Raw genomic sequence first — 21114 nt, 5'->3', positions numbered from 1 at the left:
TACATCAGCAGCCTAATCCCCACCTCCCGCCAATCTATTACACACACACACACACACACACACACACACACACACACACACACACACACACACCTCCATCATACCGTGGCAGTCTCTTTTTGTGTCACTTTCATCGAGGCTGATTCTCAAACATCTGTCTGACCCCGAGATGAGTGATGCTAAGCGACGACGTGAATTACAGTAATGGCTCCGCGGTGAGTTTGTTCCGATCTGTTTTCTGAATTCATCTGCTCCGCGTGCATACGTGAGCATCGCGGTTGACGTTATTGGCCGTGAGACAATAATGTCGAAACCTGCTCGTTCCCCATTTTACGATGATTCACGACTTTCAAGATTTGCCAAGTAAAGAGTAATTTCTCATGATATTATATATTGTGTTATGGATTTAATGCCAGCGGGACCATTTTTGAACCATCAGTAAACCAAGAAAGGCATTAAGTACTGCATTAAATATGTGTTTTGTGGTCTTCAGTGTTTGATGAATGATCTTATCCTTGTCTTCACGTCTAGTCGTGTGTCATCGCCACACCAAATTTCAGGTTTTCATCATGAAAGCCTTGCTGATGTGGATACTCCCCAAGACAAAGGAAAGACCCGCTTTATTTTTCAGTCTCCCTTAGAGATGTGCACATCCTGTTGAAGCACACACACACACACACACACACACACACACACACACACACACACACACACACACACACACACACACGTATTAGGTTTCAGCCACAAATTCAATTCGCTTTTAGTAAAAAGGCAAAAGTCCAAACACATTTGCACCTCTCTCTGGACTTCACCTCCCTCCCTCCCTCCCTCCCTCGTCGTCTGGTCCTCATGTGTCTCCTCCGTGTCCGGCAGGTTCTGGAAAGCGTCGCAGGAAGCCGGATCAGTGCTGCGCGCACCTGAACTCGCTGTCGGCCATCAAGTACGCCATTGTTTCCCTCTACATCCTGGTTCTCCTCACCATCTTCGGACTCTGCCTGACAGGTAGGGGCGGCGTGAAGGGATCTGATCATGTGTTTGGTTGCGACGGGCACGCACCGGACTACGTATCTTGTATCTGTATTTACAAGAAGGATTCAGCTTTCAATCCGCTTGCATGTATGTATGCAGATGACATCAGCCGTTCCTCTGTGTTGAATTGTAATGAAGGACACACACACACACACACACACACACACACACACACACACACACACACACACACACACACACACACACACACACACACACACACACCCCTGCACATGCTGTTTACATACTTGCACTATGAAATCCCACTTAGTTAGTCTGAGCTAACACTCTGCGATGTGGTCTGAAACCTTACTCTCCTCTTAAACTGTCTCCTCTGGTTTAGCCTTGAGAACACACAAACACACACACACACACACACACACACACACACTCACACACTGTTTTACACATGTGCGCAGTGAATAAACAATCCATATGGAGCGTAACCTCCAGTCATGTAAATTCCTGCCGGTGATTTCATTGACTTCTCTTGACATTTTTTTTTTTTTTTTTTACTGCTTTTACCTGCTGAAAAGTTTGTAATGACATAATATACGAATAACATGATTCTGTGCAAAAAGTAGCACAGATCCCCATGGAGATCAGAATGGTGGAATCAGTTTTCACAACGTGGCCCGAGGGGGGAACTGCCCGGGCCACGGCCCGACCCAACATACATTGGCTATCACCCAGATGTTCTCTACCGTGTCTATATGAGTCTGTTTGAATAATCTTATATTGATCATCTCACAATACGAAAACTCTCTTAATCTCCTTTAAACTTTCACACAGTCGGCTTCACCAAGAAACTGTTTGTCAATGTCAACGTCCCCCGGCCTTTTACCCTGAAAGTGAATTTTTTATTGGGAGGGATTTATCAGACGGTGGTGAGTTGCATTTTTTTTAATCACGGTTATAGCAGGTCATCGACACAGCGTAACCACGTAACGGCGATCAACACAACCCTGCGGCAAACGAGACCAATTCAAACACATATTCAATGCCAACGTGTCACGAGTGTCTGACCGGCTATCGGAGCGAACTCGCCAGGTGCGTGTGACACTTTCTTGAGCGCTGAACGCTCTTTCAAGCCGACGCCTCGTCTGAAACTCTCTCTCTGTGTGTGTGTGTTTTAGGGTTTGGTCTGTTGAAAGGACCAGAGCCCAGCTCATCATGTAACAATGTAAGGAGAGAAGTCATTCCGCTTTCCCACTCAAACATTTCCCCTGGCAACCGGCCACTTCCAACCAGGCCTCGTCTTCACGTCCAGGGGAGGAACGTTGTGTTTCTCTCCAACGTCTCGAGCTGAAAACGTATCGTGTGGAAATTTTGTGTCGTGTCACTCGCTGTGTGACACGGTGCTGCCATAAATTCCAGGGGGTTCTTCAGAGTTTAGTGTGTGTGTGTGTGTGTGTGTGTGTGTGCGTGCGTGCGTGCGTGCGTGCGTGCGTGCGTGCGTGCGTGCGTGTGACACTTAGTCTTTATGGCTGCTACCTCTTGTGAACCCGGCTTTGGCCTCCCTGTAAATATCATCTCTCTTTTTTTTAAAGGGAGAGAAAGACAGAGAGTCTGATAAAGACAAAAGAGAGAGAGGGAAGGAGAAGTTCCAAAAGCAGAAAAAAAACAAAAAACAAAAGGAAGATAGAGTCAGAAAAGAGAAGTGATAGACCCAGAAACCGGTTTAAGAGCCGCCTGGCTCCGGACCAGCAGGATCCTGACGGGACGGACCGCTCACTAATCCTAATTTCATTTCAAGACCTGCTCTCCCCGAGCTGTAACCGCACGGCTGATGCCGTTAAATGGATGTGATGGCTGTGTGTGTGTGTGTGTGTGTGTGTGTGTGTGTGTGTGTGTGTGTGTGTGTGTGTGTGTGTGTGTGTGTGTGTGTGTGTGTGTGTGTGTGTGTGTGTGTGTGTGTGTGTGTTTCCAGGCCCAGAGATGCCGTTAGAAAGACTTTGGAACGGCTCCGTTGTCGTCACAGAGGTATTCGCTTGTTTAAGGCTTTTAGATGAGGTTGTTTTAGAAGAAGCAATCAAACGGAGCTTTTCAGCGAGCCTCTCTTAAATTAGACGCCAGCCATCCAAAAGCTAAGTGGCACCAGCGTGACTTCAGGGGGGGGGGGGGGGGGGGGGGGAGGAGGCCCCCGTTGCCACGCATGCACGCACACACACACACAGACACACACACACATTCAGACGACGCGGCCGCTGCCAGTTTTCCGACGTGAACACAGATTCGACTCTGTTATCCACCTTTTGCCTTTTGTTTGGATTCTCACTTGACTTTGTGGGGGGGGGGGGGTTTTTCCCAGCTCTTTATTTCGCCTCCTTGGCCTCGTCCCAGGTGAATCCCGGGGTCTCCTCACACATCCATATTTCACGGCAGAATCGCGGATCCTCATCTGAACTCGGGCCGAAAAACACATGTGCACCGGTGACATGATGAAGTATGATGTAGTAGTTTTTTCGGCCTCAGCGCATCTGATCCTAAATCTTAGTTTTGGACGGTGCGACGGAGCGGGAGGCACAGAAAGAACAGAACCAGACACGGATAAAAAAAAATCTGGAAAATGCCGCCGATGAATGAGTCCCGCTCTCCCACCCGCCGTGAGGCGAAGAGCCGACCCGTCGCTCCGTCGGCTCCGGTCGGCGGCGGAGGGATCGGTTTTTCAGAAGTGAAAGGTCACATGTCCAGTTCCCGTGCGGGGGCCAGTTCGCTGCTCCTGTGCGCGAGTCACAGCCGACAGACTTTGGCGCCTGCTGGAGGAGCTCTTTGTCTCTTCCCTAGTCTCTGGGAGAGGCCTTACTCCAAGAGACACGCTGTCACTTTAGACAGCTGCGCGCGCTGGCCGGCGCAAACGGTGGAAAGGTGCAAGCCGTAGGGACGAGTCTTTGAATTGGGTCGGGAGGTGTTCGATTCCAGAGTGCGCGGTTCGCACATTGACAACGAGCAGCCGTACCACCCGTACCTGTCCGGGCCTCGCTTGTTACTAGGGGACTGACAGGAAAAGGTAGGGGGAAAAGGTTTGCGGACACATTTCACATTGTCGCCTACAAGCCCCTTCGGCAATGTCCGGTCTTCGGTGGGTGTGGGAAGGCAGCTTGAGTTTCCCTGAATGCTTTGTGGGTTTCGCCCGCGTGCGGGGTCAGACTTGGTCCCGGTGGTCGGGCGTTGGAGTGACGGCGCAGAGGTTCGCCCATCGCTGATGAGTTCATATTCAAGGGCTGTTTTTCTTCTCGACCGCCAGCGAGAAAAGGAAAAGTCTCCCGTCGGCGATCATTTCGGCAATTCATTTGATAGTACGCACAAGCTCACCGAGGAGTGGAATGTTCCTCAAGAATAACTCAATTGTTTTCTTTCAATTAAAACCATTTTGTGCATTTTGGATGAGCTCCAAGAGTATTTGGGGGGGTTCTCTTTGAGGGGGGGGGGTGGTTAATGGTTCCCATGTGGTATTGCATAACCACGCGGGCCATGTTAGGTGAAGATTGATTTGAAAAATAATACCACATGAGTATTGTGTCTTTAGACTTGAGCATGGAACCCTTCACTTCTCAACATTGTTCACGCTTCACTGTCGATCTTTTGAAGCCGAGACTGGAACTTGTTCTTGTTGTCGTACGATGGCAGAGACGTTGAATTTGTGAAAGACCGCCGCGTGTTCAGTTTCATACCCCAAATGATCTTGATTGTGCAGTATCGGGGGGCTCCGCCGGACCGAGCCCAGCTCCTCTCGGGTGCAGTCGATTGGCTCACATCACGCGTGATGCTCGGACTAAAAAGAAACCAGATGCAGAGTTTTTCTCCGGAGCAAGCAGCTCTTCTGTTGCCTCTCATTAATGCCAAAGCTCCCAGCAGCAGAGGAGAGTGTAAATCCCCCTTTTTAGAAAATTCCTGAGCCCTTTCAGACGTCAAGGGACGGGATGTACTCCGCCTCTCGCCTGATGTCAGCAGGGATTGGCTCCAGACCCCCCCGTGACCCTCAGAGGATCAGCGGCATAGATACTGGATGGATGGATCTTTCAGATGTTTTATCTTTGTGTCCATCCTAAATACTGAATTACCTTAGATTAAAGATAAGAGACTTAAACCCAGTTTTATGCCTTTAAGTCCCAGGGCAGGGTTTTTTACGATAGGTGGATATATATAAACCGTGTGACGAAAGGCCAAGACAAAACAAGGAGCCTGTACCTGAAAGAGCGGCTCCGTCTGTCACAAAAGTCTGACGTGCACCAGAAAACCATACTATGCCTTAAAAAGGTGCTAAACGTTGACGATGATGAATTTGTTTAACCTACAGTGTTTGAAAGAAACATCTGCAGCCATAAGCACACAGAAGATGCAAAGAAACGTTTAGGAACTTTTCTGCCACGTGAGGTAAAACTGCATCGCCCAAAGAAATATCTGTAAGAGTAAATACACTGCAGCGCTACGGGCACATGAATTAAAACCACCGCCTTCCTCCGCTTGGGCTGAAAGAGCCGGTCAATGGGATCAGCGAGACTGAAGCCAAACAGTGACGACGACGGCGTGGATCCACAAACCAGAGGAGCTTCGGAGTCGGGCCATCGATACCTGTAGGTTCATCACCACGAGTCGGCCTTCTCCCATCCACACACAGTCATCCCATCCATTGATAATATGAAGATATCATTAGAATTTCCTCACTCATGCACGCAAAAAGCAAAGTTTAGCTACATGCTACATTGCCTTCCATTGTCCTGTTGACTCATGCAAAAGGCGCGTGCCCTTTTTTTTGCCTTGTAGCTCGGCAGAACCTTTTGAAGAACCGATTTCTTTAACAATATGCTCATTAATCTTCAGCGTGTACGCTAATGATTATTGCCTCTTGCAAACTTTACACGGATGAACCCTTTTATAAAAAAAAAATTGGGATGCTTTTCATCGCACATTGTGCCAGACGCAATTATCTGTCTCTACGTCTGGAGTCGGTCGTAGGAGCAGGTTGTTGCAAACAAAACGGCCAACGAACACACGCACACAACAGGCCCGCATGAGGCCTCGCGGACGGACACCGGGGGGCCGATCGCCACCCGGGCGTTCAGGACGGCAGGTTCCAGGAGGATTTACACGTTTCTCATTTTCTGCTGTTCGCGAGCCGGATGGCGGGAATCCAGTCGCCTGACAGCGCGAAGAATCCTCCGTGATTTACGTCCACCTGCCGTCTATGCACTCCGGTGTCTACCCACACGTGCCGGAGGAGGCGGGGCCAGCGTTGTTTTCCCCTCCCACACGTGTGGCAGGTCTGTGAACGCAGCCTCCATCCCTCTGTTTAACTTTGCGCTGTGGCTGCAGCTGAGTCATGTTTTCCAGCAAACGCGCGGCTCACAGGTTTGGCTCGGTCCCCCCCCCCGCCCCCCCCCCCCAGTTAACTCGCTGGAAAACATGATGGCAGATTTGTTATTCTTCATTTAAGCCATGAAAATCTTCCAGCGGGCGATACCGTAGGTAACAGGCGTGTTATTGCCAAGCAGCGATGGGCAACAGGCCCCGGACCCCCCCCCGAACATAGCTTGGGTTTATTTTGGTCCCTGGCCCCTTCGTTGTAACTTAGGTTTGTTATCGTAATCGTGTCCGTGTTCGACATCAACTTTTCCGGCTGCAGCGGAATTTTTATTTTGGCTCTGCAAGGAGAACCAGATTGTTTATGGACCATTTTCTTAAAAAACCCGCTGTTAGTTCCAGTTGAGTATTCAGTTGCGAGCGCCATCGCCACGCGCACGGCCCTGAGCGGCGTCTGTTACCAAGCAAACACTGACCCCAAATCCCTCATCGCCATCTGATTTACACAGGTAGACTCGGTTGACGTTTTTTATGTCACCAGCACGTTGACGCTTTCAGACAGTGTTTATGGTTTTTCTTTTTTTGGTCCGGTCATGGAAGTTGTTAGACACCAACCGGGGCTGTGGGACGCTGTTGGGGGGGGGGGGGGGGGGACACACACGCCATCCACATTCCCTAAGAAAGACAATGGCAAAGCCTTAAAGTTCGCCACAACCACAAGCTTTAGATCAGTTTAGCTCCTCTGAGGTTGTCTTTAAGAAAAGCACGCCCTTCTTACACAACATGACACGAGATAAAAACCTGCCCTCAAATGTGCACCATGTGTTTGTCTGCAGAAAAAGCTCGAAGCGGGTCGATGTGACACCACGAGGTACCGCTTTCCGAACGGCTTAAGGGTATCGATGGTCGCTTGTCACTGCTGAGGACGAGGCGCTTCTGATCTCGCCGCGTTTAGTGTCTGACGCGGTTCTAAGACGTTTCCCCCTGAGGGCACGTGCCAAGAAGAGACACGCGTAAAAGCTCACGTACTGTGTGTGGCGAGAATTTAAGTTGTGAAATGCACGAAATAAAGACGCACACGTAGAAAAACGTACGGACCCAAGGATCTGTATTCCGTCGTCAAATGCAAATAAAGTCCCAGAACACGCATGCATACGGTGTGTGTGTGTGTGTGTGTGTGTGTGTGTGTGTGTGTGTGTGTGTGTGTGTGTGTGTGTGTGTGTGTGTGTGTGTGTGTGTGTGTGTGTGTGTGTGTGTGTGTGTGTGCCGGGACGGAATGATGAACATGTGACCCGCGGTCGAACATACGCAGACACATGGGCCACAGATGTATGCAATGATGTGTGTGTTCGAATGCCGACAGAGACGCACGAAAGACACAACAACGGCGATACAAGAACACACACTGAGAACACATTTCTAAATACACACACACACACGCACGCACGCATGACACGTTCAAAGACCCAGCAGCCCACAAATACACAAGCATGCGTGTCTACAATCAGCATGCAGTGCACGCACACATGTACAGAATGTTTTCTCACACACACACACACACAGATATGTATGTTGCCTACACACACCGCCCCAGGGCCCCTAAATTGAGTCTGAGAACATAAAGCCTTTTCTAATGAGTTTCTGCGCTGTGGTTGTGGGCCTTTGTGAAGAAAGGAGTCTGGAGAAGGTCCAGCTTCTTCCCCAGTGGGAGGCCGTCGTAAGAGGCGCGCGCGCACGCACACACACGGACACACACACACACACACACACGGACACACACACACACGGACACACACACACACACACACACACACGGACACACACACCCGGACACACACACACACACACACACACGGACACACACATGGAAAGACGTAGAGAAAGGTCAGCCCCCTTCATTCCCCCCACGACACAAGAGTCCCAGAAGTCAGCAGACAGCCTCATTCACGCAGTCAAACGCAGGTCATTAACATGTCAACACTAATTGGAGCGGACCTCCGTCTCCCTCGCTCTCTCTCCCCTCCCTCCCGTTCTCTTTCGGCGTTTTTCGCCTCTCCCCGCGTTGCAAAGAAGTTTTTTCTCGCGTCGGGCCTTCGAGGCCAAAACCGCTCCGGCGGCCAGTCGTCAGCGAGTGGTGTCGCGGCTGCGCGGTTGCATAACCATCGGGCTGATAAGACTTTAACCAATGGACATTTTATTCGTCTCACTACGGTAACGGTTTGTATCACAGGTGAATAGACATTTGCGCGTCATAGTTCCACTCCTGTGTCACAACTCAGAGCAGTCCTGCGGTTGTCATGTCTCTGTAACGGTAGCAGCATGGCTGCGTGAACACGGCACAAAGATCAGGCCGTGACTGAACTGTCTCAGCAACTATTGAACGATTGCCGTGAAAGTTTTTGCACTTATATTCCTGTTTCCCAGAGGATGTATCTCGGCGACTTTGGTGATCCCCGGACTTTTCTTCTTGCTCGACCATTAGAGGCGACGCTTGTGATTTTTTTGTGAAACACATGAGCAAATTTTGGGGATAAGGTTGTCGTGTAATTTCCTCTTCTCTTAGTCCTGGTCTTGTTATATACGGTTCACCCTGTAGTATTTATATTGTATATAAGAGGATACCGAATGCATGTCTTTGTATGTGTGCAGTTTTTTTTTAAATTTGGTCTCCACCATCCTTTATCTTAAAAAAGTGAAGATAAAAATGACTTTGTTGTTCATAAACTACTTGTACATACTTGTAATAAAGGGACTGGTTTGTGTGGAGTCTTGTTACTGATTTAATTTTCTTGCAGTTCAGTTCGTCAGTGCTGTAAAACCTCTCAAACAAAGTGCGTTGTAAACACGGAGGACGTCGCTCGTTCAGTTCGGCTTTCGAGCCAAATAAGGCCGACGAGGCTCAATGGAGTGGCTTCACTGCTGTGCGTGAATAAACCCTGACACAAATAAAAGCAGCAGGCCTCCGCGACGCACCTCTCTGTGAAACGGCCACAGCGATTTTATAAATCCGCAGCGGAGGGGGGAGGTCGGAGCTCCGGGGCTCTGGAGAGGAACGACGGCAGGCTCCCAAATTGGTCCTCTGAACGCTTTCCTTCTCTCCGTTTTACGAGCAGACTAATTAGACAACAACAGATATCAAAGACTCCGGGGCAGACACACACACACACACACACACACACAAACATGCACACACACACACACACACACAGACACACACACACACAAACACACGCTCACACACACACGCTCTCACACACACACACACACACACACACACAGACACACGCTCTCACACACACACACACACACACAAACACACACACATACACACTCACACACACACACAGACACACGCTCTCACACACACACACACACACACACACACACAGACACACGCTCTCACACACACAGACACACAGTCACACACACACACACACAGACACGCTCACTCACTCACACACTCACACACACACACACACGGTCACACACGCTCACACACACACACGCTCACTCACTCCCACACACGCTCACACACACGCTCACACACACACACACACTCACACACATGCGCTCACACACACTCACACTCACACACACACACACACACACACACACACACACACACACACAGGGGGTGGTTTGATCTGGGGCTAATTATGGTGCCGGAGCTCGCCAAAGTCCAAAGAAACATACAATAGCGAATCATGAGAGAGCTGGCGTCTCCGAGCTGAGAGGCCGTCGGTGTCCAACTGCGTTTGGCTCGACGACAACGTGCAGCGAAACGAAATGGACAAACAAGTGACGGAAATGATGGAAAACGGAAAAACATTACAAGGCCGTTAAAGGTTTATTCAAATTGATGAGACTGTCGCTGCTCTCTGGGACACCTGACTAATCCTCAGCACATTTTCTTCCTCTTAAAAACATTTGTAAAGCCGATTTATTTCTAATAACTGAAATCCGCATTGTTTACATCCATGTTTTTCTATAGTTGCGCAAATGAAAAAGGACTCGAGGAAACATTCCATTACAACAAGTCACCAGATTTGCCCAGGATGCAGATTTTTTGAAATGCTTGGAATGTGCTATTCTTCCTTTGTATCCTCTTAACTTTTCACTCTCCTCCTTTTAGTTTCTGTATCCCAACACAGTTGAATTTTGAACTCCATCGTGTCAAACTAACCCTTAACTGTTGTTTGTCAGTCAAGGCAACAAAAAAAAAAAAAAAGCGTGTTTAGATAACATAACTGAAACGGCCCATGAAATGGAACCGCTTTAACCGCCTTGTTTATACCCGTGTGTCAGTTATGTGTCCGTCACGGCAGCTGTAAACCAGGCCAGTTAAAGTGATCCAACTCCTGCAGCTTTTGGCGCACGCGGCCGGCAAACCTAGTGCTCGCAGGTGGGAAAATAAATCTTCCTTCTGCGAGGAAGTACCTCAAAGACATGATAAGTTTAATATCGCAGGCAGTTGTAAATCCTAGTTGTGTTCACAAAGACATTATTAAAAATGTTTGCATGTCGACGAAAAATAACAATGTTTGAAGACTTGAAGGAAAGTATGTATCTTTATGTCGTGGGATCAAATCAACCAGTTTTGTCTTTCACAATGTGTTGCTTTTTTTTAAAATCATGCAAAAGTTCAAGCGGGAAAAAAACGAATAGCAATGCATAATGAGAATATATTTTTCAAGCATTTGAAATTTGTAAGTCAGCTGATTCGTACGTTGAAGTCATTGAAACCACCGACATCACTCCTGGATAGACACAGCCAACTCGACAGGAGGCAGAAAAAACAGTTCTTCCATTGTGAACACACACACGCACACACACACACACACACACACACACACACACACCTATTAAGCAATTCAGCCTCCCAGCACGAGCCCCGCTCTGATGTCTGCCACATCAGACGCGGCCCACGCTTTTAAATCAAACAAGCCCCTCCGCCGCCGCCACCTCTGTCACTTCATCCTGACATTCCTGCAGCGCCAGTTACAGCTGGACGACCTCGACCGCGCAACCTCCGCCCGACAGACGTCGACAGAAACAACTGCAGAGTCTATTTAACCTTCCATAAAACGCAAAACATGAAGCAAACAAACAAGAGGACAACGCCCCATAAATACATGTTTTCATCTGCAGCAGCTGCGATGGTTGAATCTCCAGTGTCGAACTAAAAGACGCCAAGTCTCCTTTTGGCAAATAAAGGACTGTGTGAAATGTGTGAAACATGACAAAACAACTTCTGCGGCCACATTTCAGAGATGTTAAACATCAGTAAATCACTGTTGAATTAATAATAGCATTTGTTATTTGCTGCAAACCGATCAGGGATCAACAGATGTAAGACTGTACGCGATGCCAGTCTTCATTCTATCACGCCCTCAACCTCTTTGCTCTTTTCATTTTTACCAAAGAGGATTGACGTATTGATCTGTGTGATTTACTGTCCTTTCATTGTTTTTATCATCAAAAGATCTATTACCTCCCTCTGCAGAAACCTTATCTATACAGGAAGTACACTCTTGGAAGCTAAAGCTAAAAGGTGTTTGGCATTTTCAAGTTGTTGAGGCCAGTGTGTTGGCAACCAGTTGTTTCCATCAGCCTGACTAATACAATTTCTATCATTCTCTTAGCTTTTAGCTCTGTTTTGGTCTCCACCAACCCCCGGAAACGACACGAGGTTCTTTACCTACTAGAATTTCAGCTTTCCTACCGGGCTAGTCTCAAAATGTGTTAGTTTAGTGTCTGAGTTTAAGAGTCCATAAAATAAATGTGTGTACACAAGACCAGACCAATGAGCTAACAGATGCTGTGAGGCAGCAGAGTTGGATTATAATCCTCCGTGTGTTCCTCACTGTAGTTCTTCCGTTGATCTAAGTCATTTAGCTCTAAAAACCCTTTCTCAAAGAGTTCCGTTGAATGGGCTGTTTGGTTTGGATGTCCCATGTCGGGAAAGACAAGCAGAGAGGCAGATTTGTCTCTGATAACACAGATATAACATTCTCTATCGCTCCAGCCATCCCCTGTTGAATACACTTATCTGTTCCGACTACAGGCCAACGGTGAAAACAAACAATCAGTCACATCTTTCACTTCAGCCCCTTTTATTCTGAGGCCATTCGCTCGACGGTATGTGCGCTTGTGTCTGTTGCGGGTCGACGTTTGTGTTGTCTGGCACTTGGACTGATTGTTTTACCGCGGCGATCGACCGCGATCCTGTTTCCTCCGAGCTGGTTGGGATTCAACACAAACAGGGCTGCGATGCAGGTTTGAGCAAGAGGCACAAACGCGATCGCGGCTAAATTAGCTGTGACATTTCCTGCCTGTTTTTTTCCCAGTTAACCCGATACATGGTGTGTGTTTTCAATTATTGAAATCTGTCGATCTGCGTTCCGCTCAGCGGAGCTGTCTTAGCATCTTTCAGCTCGTTGTTTTGGCCTTCCGATGGGCAACCTTTCCCGATTTGGTTCAACCTGACTGGCCACAGATGACAAAGCTCCGATCGTCCCGGAGAACTGAACCTGCTCAGCCTCAAACAAAGTTAGCGACCAGCTGTGACCAAAGTGGAGCATTTTTCAGTCAAAGAGCCAAAACAGAGCGAAGGGGAGACTGGATAGAGGACGCAAAGGTATCAGGTGGCCAGAAACACGAAACTGAACCAACGGTAAAGTTGGTTCCGTGTCTGCTGTCTTTTTAAAATATGAAACTAACTTTGATAGGGTTGATGATCTCCTGCATGTACGATACATATATATACTTAGTTCTTTGGCATCACTTTCATTGATGTGTTCATCAATAGCTTTATATGCATATCACTACCCAGTAACGTCACATATGCAAATCAACACATCACTACAGCTACAGCGACTTTTAGAAACTTTTCCAGGAGTTTTCGAGACCTTTTCATTTAAAAAAACAAAAAACATATTCAACACTGATCATACAGCATCGACTTTGGGATCGTGATGATATATTGGTATATTTCTCTAGTTTTAACGGTTCTAAGCAAAATGTAATACAAAAAATATTGTTTTTATCTTACAGGTTTTCTCTGATATGCATAATAAATAGACAGTTTGTTTTACTATTACTGAACGTACATTTTATAAATGCTTTGCATATGTTTCCCGCATTATGTTAATCAAAAGTAGAAAAAATATTCACATTAATACTATATTGATTTCAGCCATATTGCTCATCCCTAGTTATGCCACATTTGTTCCTATTCTTGTTTTTATTCCGTCGCTTCGGTTTTTACTGTAGCAATAATCCAATTAAATCTTCATCTCACGCACACATTTAATCTTTAAACGATGGAGCTCGACGGCGGATATCAATCAAACCCTTTTGTATTCGTAACCATCTAAAGAAACCAACCTCAAGGCTTCCGTTTGATGCGACGTCATAGAGAGCACGTTGTCTCCCCCCCCCCCTTTCACATTCTCAGATCCTGTAATTTCACTCTCATTCACCGCTGGAAGACTTCTCAGGCCTGCCGTTCACAAAAAGACTCTTTCTTCTTGATTTCCTTCCCCCCTTCCCGCAGGCTGGCGTCCCTTCAAAGTCCAGGAGCGCGTCGTTCAGTTTCTGTCCGGTTGAAACTGGTGGGCTCTCACTGTTTCTCCGCACTTACACACAAACACAGTGTTGTGACGGATGTGTTGGCGTCCAATGTCTGCCTGTTCTCTAAAGCGTTATTAGCGGGATATTGGGAAAAAAAAGGGGTCGCCGTCAATGTCTCCTCGTTACAACACATGGTAAACTGGCTCTTTTTGTCCAACAGGACAAACTGCTTCAGTGCTTCTCCAGGTTGCCGTTCTTCTCATCCTCCTCCGAGGTCGGATCCCTTTCGTCTCTGGCTGGTCCATTACAGACCCCGCGCTCAATCGAACTGGTGTTTCAGAGTTACATTATATCTGTCTGCAAAATTCTGGCATTGTAACATTGAGTCCAGGCCAGTCTACCTGTTAGTCTGACTCCAGTCTGCTGACCCAACCTGTCTGAGCCGCTCATTCATTCCCACTAAATCTCTGCTAACTGGTAACAAATTTGAAAAATTCATAATAAATCCGCCAGGGAGGTTATGTTGTGACCCGGTCTCTTCGTCGGTTTAGTTGACGGTTTTCTTCGTTTAGCTGGATTATGGAAAAACGACTAAACCGATCTCCAACCGAACTCGGTGGAGAGACGAGGCCTTGGCCTGGCACGCCGCGGATGAATTGAGGAGTACATCCAGGATTTCTTTCTTTGATTCTGCAACATCGGGCATTTTTCGTGCAGTCAATATGGAACATTTGACTTTAAGAGCATCACAACGAGGATGTAATTTCACTCTGATGGGTCACAACCCTCAGCTTCTAACGAACCAATCATCATGTTTTAACATTTTATTTGGAATCTCAGACGGAGCAAAGCGCAATCTGTCTCAGTTTTATCACCTGGATCCTGCCTCGCCGTGGAAGGGTCATTCCGGCTTCTCCTATGTCTCGACATACTGGAACAGTTTGTTCTGGCTTTTTTTTTTCAAATGTATTGTTGCCATGTTTGAGTTGGACATCTGGAGGATCGTGTGTGCCGACGCTTGATTCCATCAAGATGTCCTGGTTTTGAGTCAAGTCAACACCTTCTCCGTATCAGTCGCTAATCAGATTAGATGCCTCTTCTAAGATGAATGTCCGTGTGAAGGTGAGAAGGTCAGCGTCAGAGGAGGAGGAGGAGGAGGAGCTGGCCGGCAGGGGCTCTGAAGTTTTTTGACATGTCCCACTCCTTCATGGAGGTCCGGTGATGAAAGACCTGCGCGCAAACAATGTCTGTGCTTTTTTTTTTCCAGAGGTGAAATTGTGCAGAGGGGTTGATTTATAGTTTGGTGTGAGACCAGCTGAAGGATAGATGAACATGTGTAATCAAAGCAATCAGGTTTACATTCTGCTGCAGAGAGACACAACTGCGGCGAGGTCAAGGTTCTGCACTGGATCGGCTCAGTGTGCTACCACACGGCTCAAATCGACCAATCAACGTTAGCGTGGGCTTCCAAATAGTTCTTGATATATATATTTTTTTTATTTATAGGTGGTCCTCATCAGCTGCAGTGGGACTGTAAACACACTGTTACAGATACTGCAACCGCAATCGCTATCGTTTAGCCTTTTGTGTAAACGTTATAAAACAGGCAACGAGAGAATGGTTCTATGAAATAAAATTGTTTTTTGGGGGGTTAAAAGATTCAGATGAGATAAATTAACTGTGTTGAATGGAGAAAAAAAGCTTTATACTGTCTGATAGATGACCTGCGTCATCTTCTTTGACTGGCTGTGCTGCAATCTGTCGTTACAGTATGTCTCTCTTTTATTAATATTCGTCACCGACGCAAGAAAGTTAAAGCAACAAAAGAAACTGAACTTCTCCTACCGATGTCGATTGGCAGTGTAGGAAAAAAGTTACGTGAAAAAAGTAAAAGGTCAAATAATTGTGAGGGGAAACAACAGCAATGCTTTGTGATAAAGGTTGTGATTTATTTTTTAATGTGTAATAATTTGAGAGAAAAAAGTCACTGTGAGATCAAAAAGTTGTCATATTACAAGAAACGTCATGTTTGTTCACGCTTTACAAAATGAGACGTGGTCTTAATTTTTACAAAGGAAAAAAGTTTGCTGAAAGTATTCATAAATAATGAAATGACATGATGACATTTACACAAACCCTTGCAGCTATGTGGACGCACAAAATCTAATTTGTACGCTACACCTCCGGCCATCTGCGCAGGGGAATATTCTTCTATAGTTTGGGGAAATGATGTGAATCATTGCTAATGTCCGCCTGTAATAAGGTTACTATGGTATGTGGTGTTGGGCTTCACAAATGAACCTGGCAAACTGAAAAACAGGTTTGTCTGTAAATGACGGGGTCCTTTATGTTGCTGCATAGCTCAGCTCTCGTCTCGGCAACACACAGACACGCACTCAAACATCTTCCTGTTAAATAAGTTTATGAAAAAAGCCTGTGGGAGAACTAAACAGAGAGATTAGTAACCATGGATACAGGAGCAGGGGGCGGAGCTCAGCAGGACGTTTGACTTGTACAACACAGGTTATAAGTAGGATATTTACTTTTCGCCTACAATCCATTCGCCATTTCCTGTTCTACGTGTTAATAGATAACAATTAAACATGTAACCCGAAACATAATAATAATAATAATAATGATAATAATAATAATTTTTGACGCACCAATTGAATCAATTCATCCTGGGTCAGTTGAAACGTTGATCATCCCGTCAGGAAATTGAGTTAAAAGAGCAGAAGACGTGCAGATGAAGATACGGCAGAGCAGCAGAGGATGAGTGGAAAGCATATGGGTTTAATTAAACATGGTGACGTACACGCCCTCGACCGTTCTCCTCTGTCAATCATGACGACTCACACTCCGTTTTTTTTACGCCATCAAATAACTTAATAAAAACCAAACGGACCAGAAAAGTCAACACTTGAACACACGCCTGTGTGGTATAGGAACTACTTATAATGACAGAACATTTGAGTTTGTGTTCCACAAACATGGAGGAGGCGGAGTTTGTGGCCTACACTGGAGCCCGCCACCAGGGGGCAATCAAGATGATTTGACCTCACCTTTGGTGATATATGGCACAGACACAGACACACACACACACACACACACACACACACTCAGGCTGCAGATAAAGACACAGATGAATGGCACCATGTTGTTTTTCGCTTCACCCACAGAGGAATGCAGCTCCGATAGAACTCCCCCTGTCTGCTCTTTCTCTGCCCCCGACCATGTCACTGTCCAGCTAGTGTGTGTGTGTGTGTGTGTGTGTGTGGGGGGGGGTGCATGTCACAAAATGGCAACATATGATTTGTGTCAAAACCCCTGCTTCCACTGTGGTTCATGTCAGGCCACACACACCGCTGGCTTCATTATGAGTGTTCTTCATTCAGATATGTTGCTGATACATATTTCCCATTGTAACATGTACTATAGACATGAGTTCAATAGACCTAACCTCTTTCCTTTAGCTATTAAAACTCTCTGTGCCCCCGTACAGGTCATTTACATGTCCAGTAAGTGATTCTCCTTCAGGTCAGTGTTTGCACTGGTGGTCAGTTGTTTGTTTTCTGAAATTGCAGTGTAGCTGTAGCTGATTGTGAATCAGCTGATTGGATCAGCTACTGGCCGTATAAAGAGAATATACGAATAACGGAGAGTTTCATTCTGATCTACACGCCGGAGCCCAGCTGTTGCGCTGGCCCCCGCTCTCTCCTCGTGAAAAGCTTTTTATACAGCCAACGGATAAAGTGTCCTCTTCCCCCGACGAGGATTTCAAAAGCAGAGCATGAAGCTGTGAAATATTGGATTAGGTCTGTTTTGAATGTTGTTGCCATGCCCACCGTGTGCGAGTTGATAATGCCGTGCAGAATGGGAGGGGGAATGGAAAAGACGAGAAATGACTTTCCCATGTCACAGGATTTGAAATGGATTTGTCAGGCGCGGAGCTCATCTTTCAGTCCGATTCACATCGTCACAGAACGCTCACGTTAAAGACTCACCTCTTTATTATCTGTAGGTGGTTGTTTTTTTTCCTAGTGAGATCCAAAAGGAATTCTGGATATAACTGTGAATTCTTGCTGTAAAAACCTTCAAGCCGCCTCTCCAGATGTTTATATCCAGTAAATGTCCATTTGTGTCATATAAACTTGGTGGAATATATAAAACGATTTGTTACTCTGGCACAAAAAATTACGAATGGTGAATTTAAGAATGTTTCAAAGTCTCAGGGGACAACTTACTATGACTGAGTTTATTCATTCATTTGTTCAGTCACATTGTTAAATCTAGAAAAACTAAATCTTCATATCGCTTATTTTGTCTGATTAACAATTCAAGCAAACATGCTGCATAGGTGCTATGGATCAATGCAAAATCATAATCGTAATAATACAATTATATTTTCCCAGAATGACAATAAAAAGGAAAACTGCACTTTTTGACATTTGTATATTCAAAATGGATCAAATTACTTTTTGTAACGTAAAAAGGAATCGGTGGTGACAAACCCACACAGTTTGTCTTTTGGCTTCAAGGCCCAAAACTGTCACTGTTTTGATTCATTCTTACATCTGTAAATAGGTTTTCGGCTAAACACTGAAACCTACGCAGCAACCGACAGAACATAATCGACCATATAGCGGCTAAGGAGCCAGATATTTCCCTAAGGAGCTGGTGGAGACCAAAGTCAGAGCTACAAGGAGAATGAGTATTGGACTTGGTCCAGAAGTGCGATTCCAAATCAATCATAACATTGATCTGCATCTGATGAATGTTTAACTAAGCAACTGCTAGCGGATATGTGCCCCATTACAAAATTCTAAGGCCATAATATGTCAATGTGCCGAGTGATTCCTAAAGCTGATGGATGATTTCTTTGAGGTGGTGAAACCAGAGGAAACAAGAATGAGACGCGCCGTGAAAAAAAAATCTGTGCAAATGTGTTCTGGCAAACAAGACGTATTTCTAAATGTGTGTGTCTTCGCTCTAATAGCGCACATTTGTTCTGAACTGTGAGAACCCGCAGCCCCCCCCCCCCCCAACAGTCTGTGGTTGTACCTTAAACTTGCAAAACCACACTGCGGTTCCTCTGACAAATTTCAGGCAATTTGGAGACGGTTTACGGATTGCATTAACACAGATGCGCCATCTGTAACTTTAGAATAATCCTTCGAAGATTATCTGACGGGATTATGGTTCTAATGTGTAGTTTGTTGCTGCTTGGAATATTGTGTCAACATTTCAGAAACTATAGTTGCTCACACTTCTTCTTCTTTTTCTCCTCCTCCATCATCTTGTTAGATGAGAGAGAAGCAGGTTGACCCACAAAAATTCTTATTAGCCCGTCTTATCTCTCTCCATTTCCTACTCGAAGCTCTTGTCCTTATTTTTTTCTCTTCCTCCTCCTTTTTTTTCTTTTGCATCTTTTATCTTCGGCATTACTGGTTTTATTCAGCTCCCTCGTTATCTTACATTGTCGATTGTCCTTGTTTTTCCTCATCTTAGGAAGCAGAAGCATGGAGAAACTCCCCAGTGTGTGAGTGTGTGTGTGTGTGTGACCGAAGACCATTATTTAGCAATTATAGTGGAGCGACTTCAGCTTATTTAGTGTTTCAGGTCATTAGGAATAAAGCTAACACACATAATGAGTGGGAATTTAGATGGTGTGTTCGCAGCACTTTTCTCGCTCTGATGTCATACACTGCTTCTTGGCGTAGACTCTAACACACATACACACACACACACACACACACACACACACACATACACACACACACTCTTTTAGAACTCTCTTTGATACGTGGAAACAGAAACATTCGGCCTGTGTGATATTCAAACGGGGCGTCAGTGTGTCAGAGGAGCATGTGTGTGTGTGTGTGTGTGGGGGGGGATTATCTGCTTCCTCTCGTTTCCCAAGTAATGCCTCTTTATTCTCCATCGGAGGTTGTGCCTGCACACATCGGGGGGGGGTGGCGTCATGGCGTAGCGCTGAGGATCTGGTTTCAAAATATCTCCCGGGCTATCGAGGCCGCTAACCGCGAAACATGCTTTCAACATAACGCAAAACAGAAGAGCCGAGAAAAACACTGAAGAAGTGGCCTCAGAGCCCAAAACAAGACGAGATGGCTTCATAGGCTGCAAGTCGACCGGCAGCAAATGATGTTACATGTGTGTAATTCAAGAGAGAAATGTGTATAAATTAGCTTTGGTGATACTTCCAGATAGCACATCTGAAACGCGATACCAACGAGACAAACAATATTGGGAACCACTGGTTGACCTCTTAGGTATTACATGTATTTCTTAAAAAGTAAGTGATTTTGGGGAAAGCTTGTTTTTCTCCTCTTTGTTGTTGTTGTCGGTGATTTGACTGCTCCGGCGGGGCTCGAACCAGCAGCCTCCGGTACGGGAGACGGACGCGCTTACCATGAGGGCAAAACCCCTGAGTCGTAACATTTGTCACGAGCACACCTCTTAACGTAAACAGAATTGACAGATGGCGGACCGCTAGGAAATATTTTAGAGAACGTGTACTGTATTGGATTAAAATTTGCTTACTGCTCCTTTAAATCTTAATCTGTGAAATAAATAATGAATAAATTAGATAACCGAAGATAAATTGAACACCATTTCCCTGTGGTTTAGAAGAATACGTTGGTATTTAATGTACTCCATCGATTGATCTTGAAATAAAACTCTCTGCCTTGTATTAGTGGTGGATGAACAGCAACATGTAGATGATATTACAGCACAGAGAACCCCGTGCCAAGCGAACACTGGAAACTAACTGGTTTGGGTGTCAATAAAAGTATTTAGGTCTTTGAATTAACAAAACATTATATTTAGCCGGAGCAGACAATCGGACAACATCTGCTCCGCATTAAAATCGCTCGTTCGATGCTGACAGTTGTGATCGATCGATTTTGAGGACTTCTGCTGCTGCTGCACCTGAGCGATCGGCGAACCAACGCGTTCTCACTCTTCGTCCTCCTCTCCCCCAGTCTCCAGATACCAGGTCTCGTCGCAGCGGCAGGAGGTGCTGATGGAGAACGTGACCCGCATGTCGGAGCGCTCGCGGCTGCTCCAGCAGAACCTGGGCGAGGCGTCCACTCAGGCCGACCTGCTGGAGAACATCTGGAAGCTGGAGAACCTCTTCCAGAACCACAGTGACTGGCTGCAGAGGCTGGAGAACCTCATCAAGGT

General features: G+C 46.2%; 1 protein-coding gene across 1 annotated transcript in view; it reads left to right on the top strand.

The window, feature by feature from the left end:
* scara5 (scavenger receptor class A, member 5 (putative)) overlaps nucleotides 1-21114 on the top strand; it is a 56732-nt gene that overhangs the window by 6747 nt on the left and 28871 nt on the right. The window contains exons 3-4 of the mRNA XM_035618377.2: nucleotides 877-1005; nucleotides 20913-21112. Coding sequence (XP_035474270.2) covers nucleotides 877-1005; nucleotides 20913-21112 — 329 coding nt within the window. The remainder of the gene's footprint in view (nucleotides 1-876; nucleotides 1006-20912; nucleotides 21113-21114) is intronic.

The sequence above is a fragment of the Scophthalmus maximus genome, chromosome 18, assembly GCF_022379125.1.
Source record: "Scophthalmus maximus strain ysfricsl-2021 chromosome 18, ASM2237912v1, whole genome shotgun sequence".
Lineage (NCBI taxonomy): Eukaryota > Metazoa > Chordata > Actinopteri > Pleuronectiformes > Scophthalmidae > Scophthalmus > Scophthalmus maximus.
The sequence above is the reverse complement of the archived record's forward strand: the minus strand, read 5'-3'. Positions and strand labels throughout refer to the sequence as shown.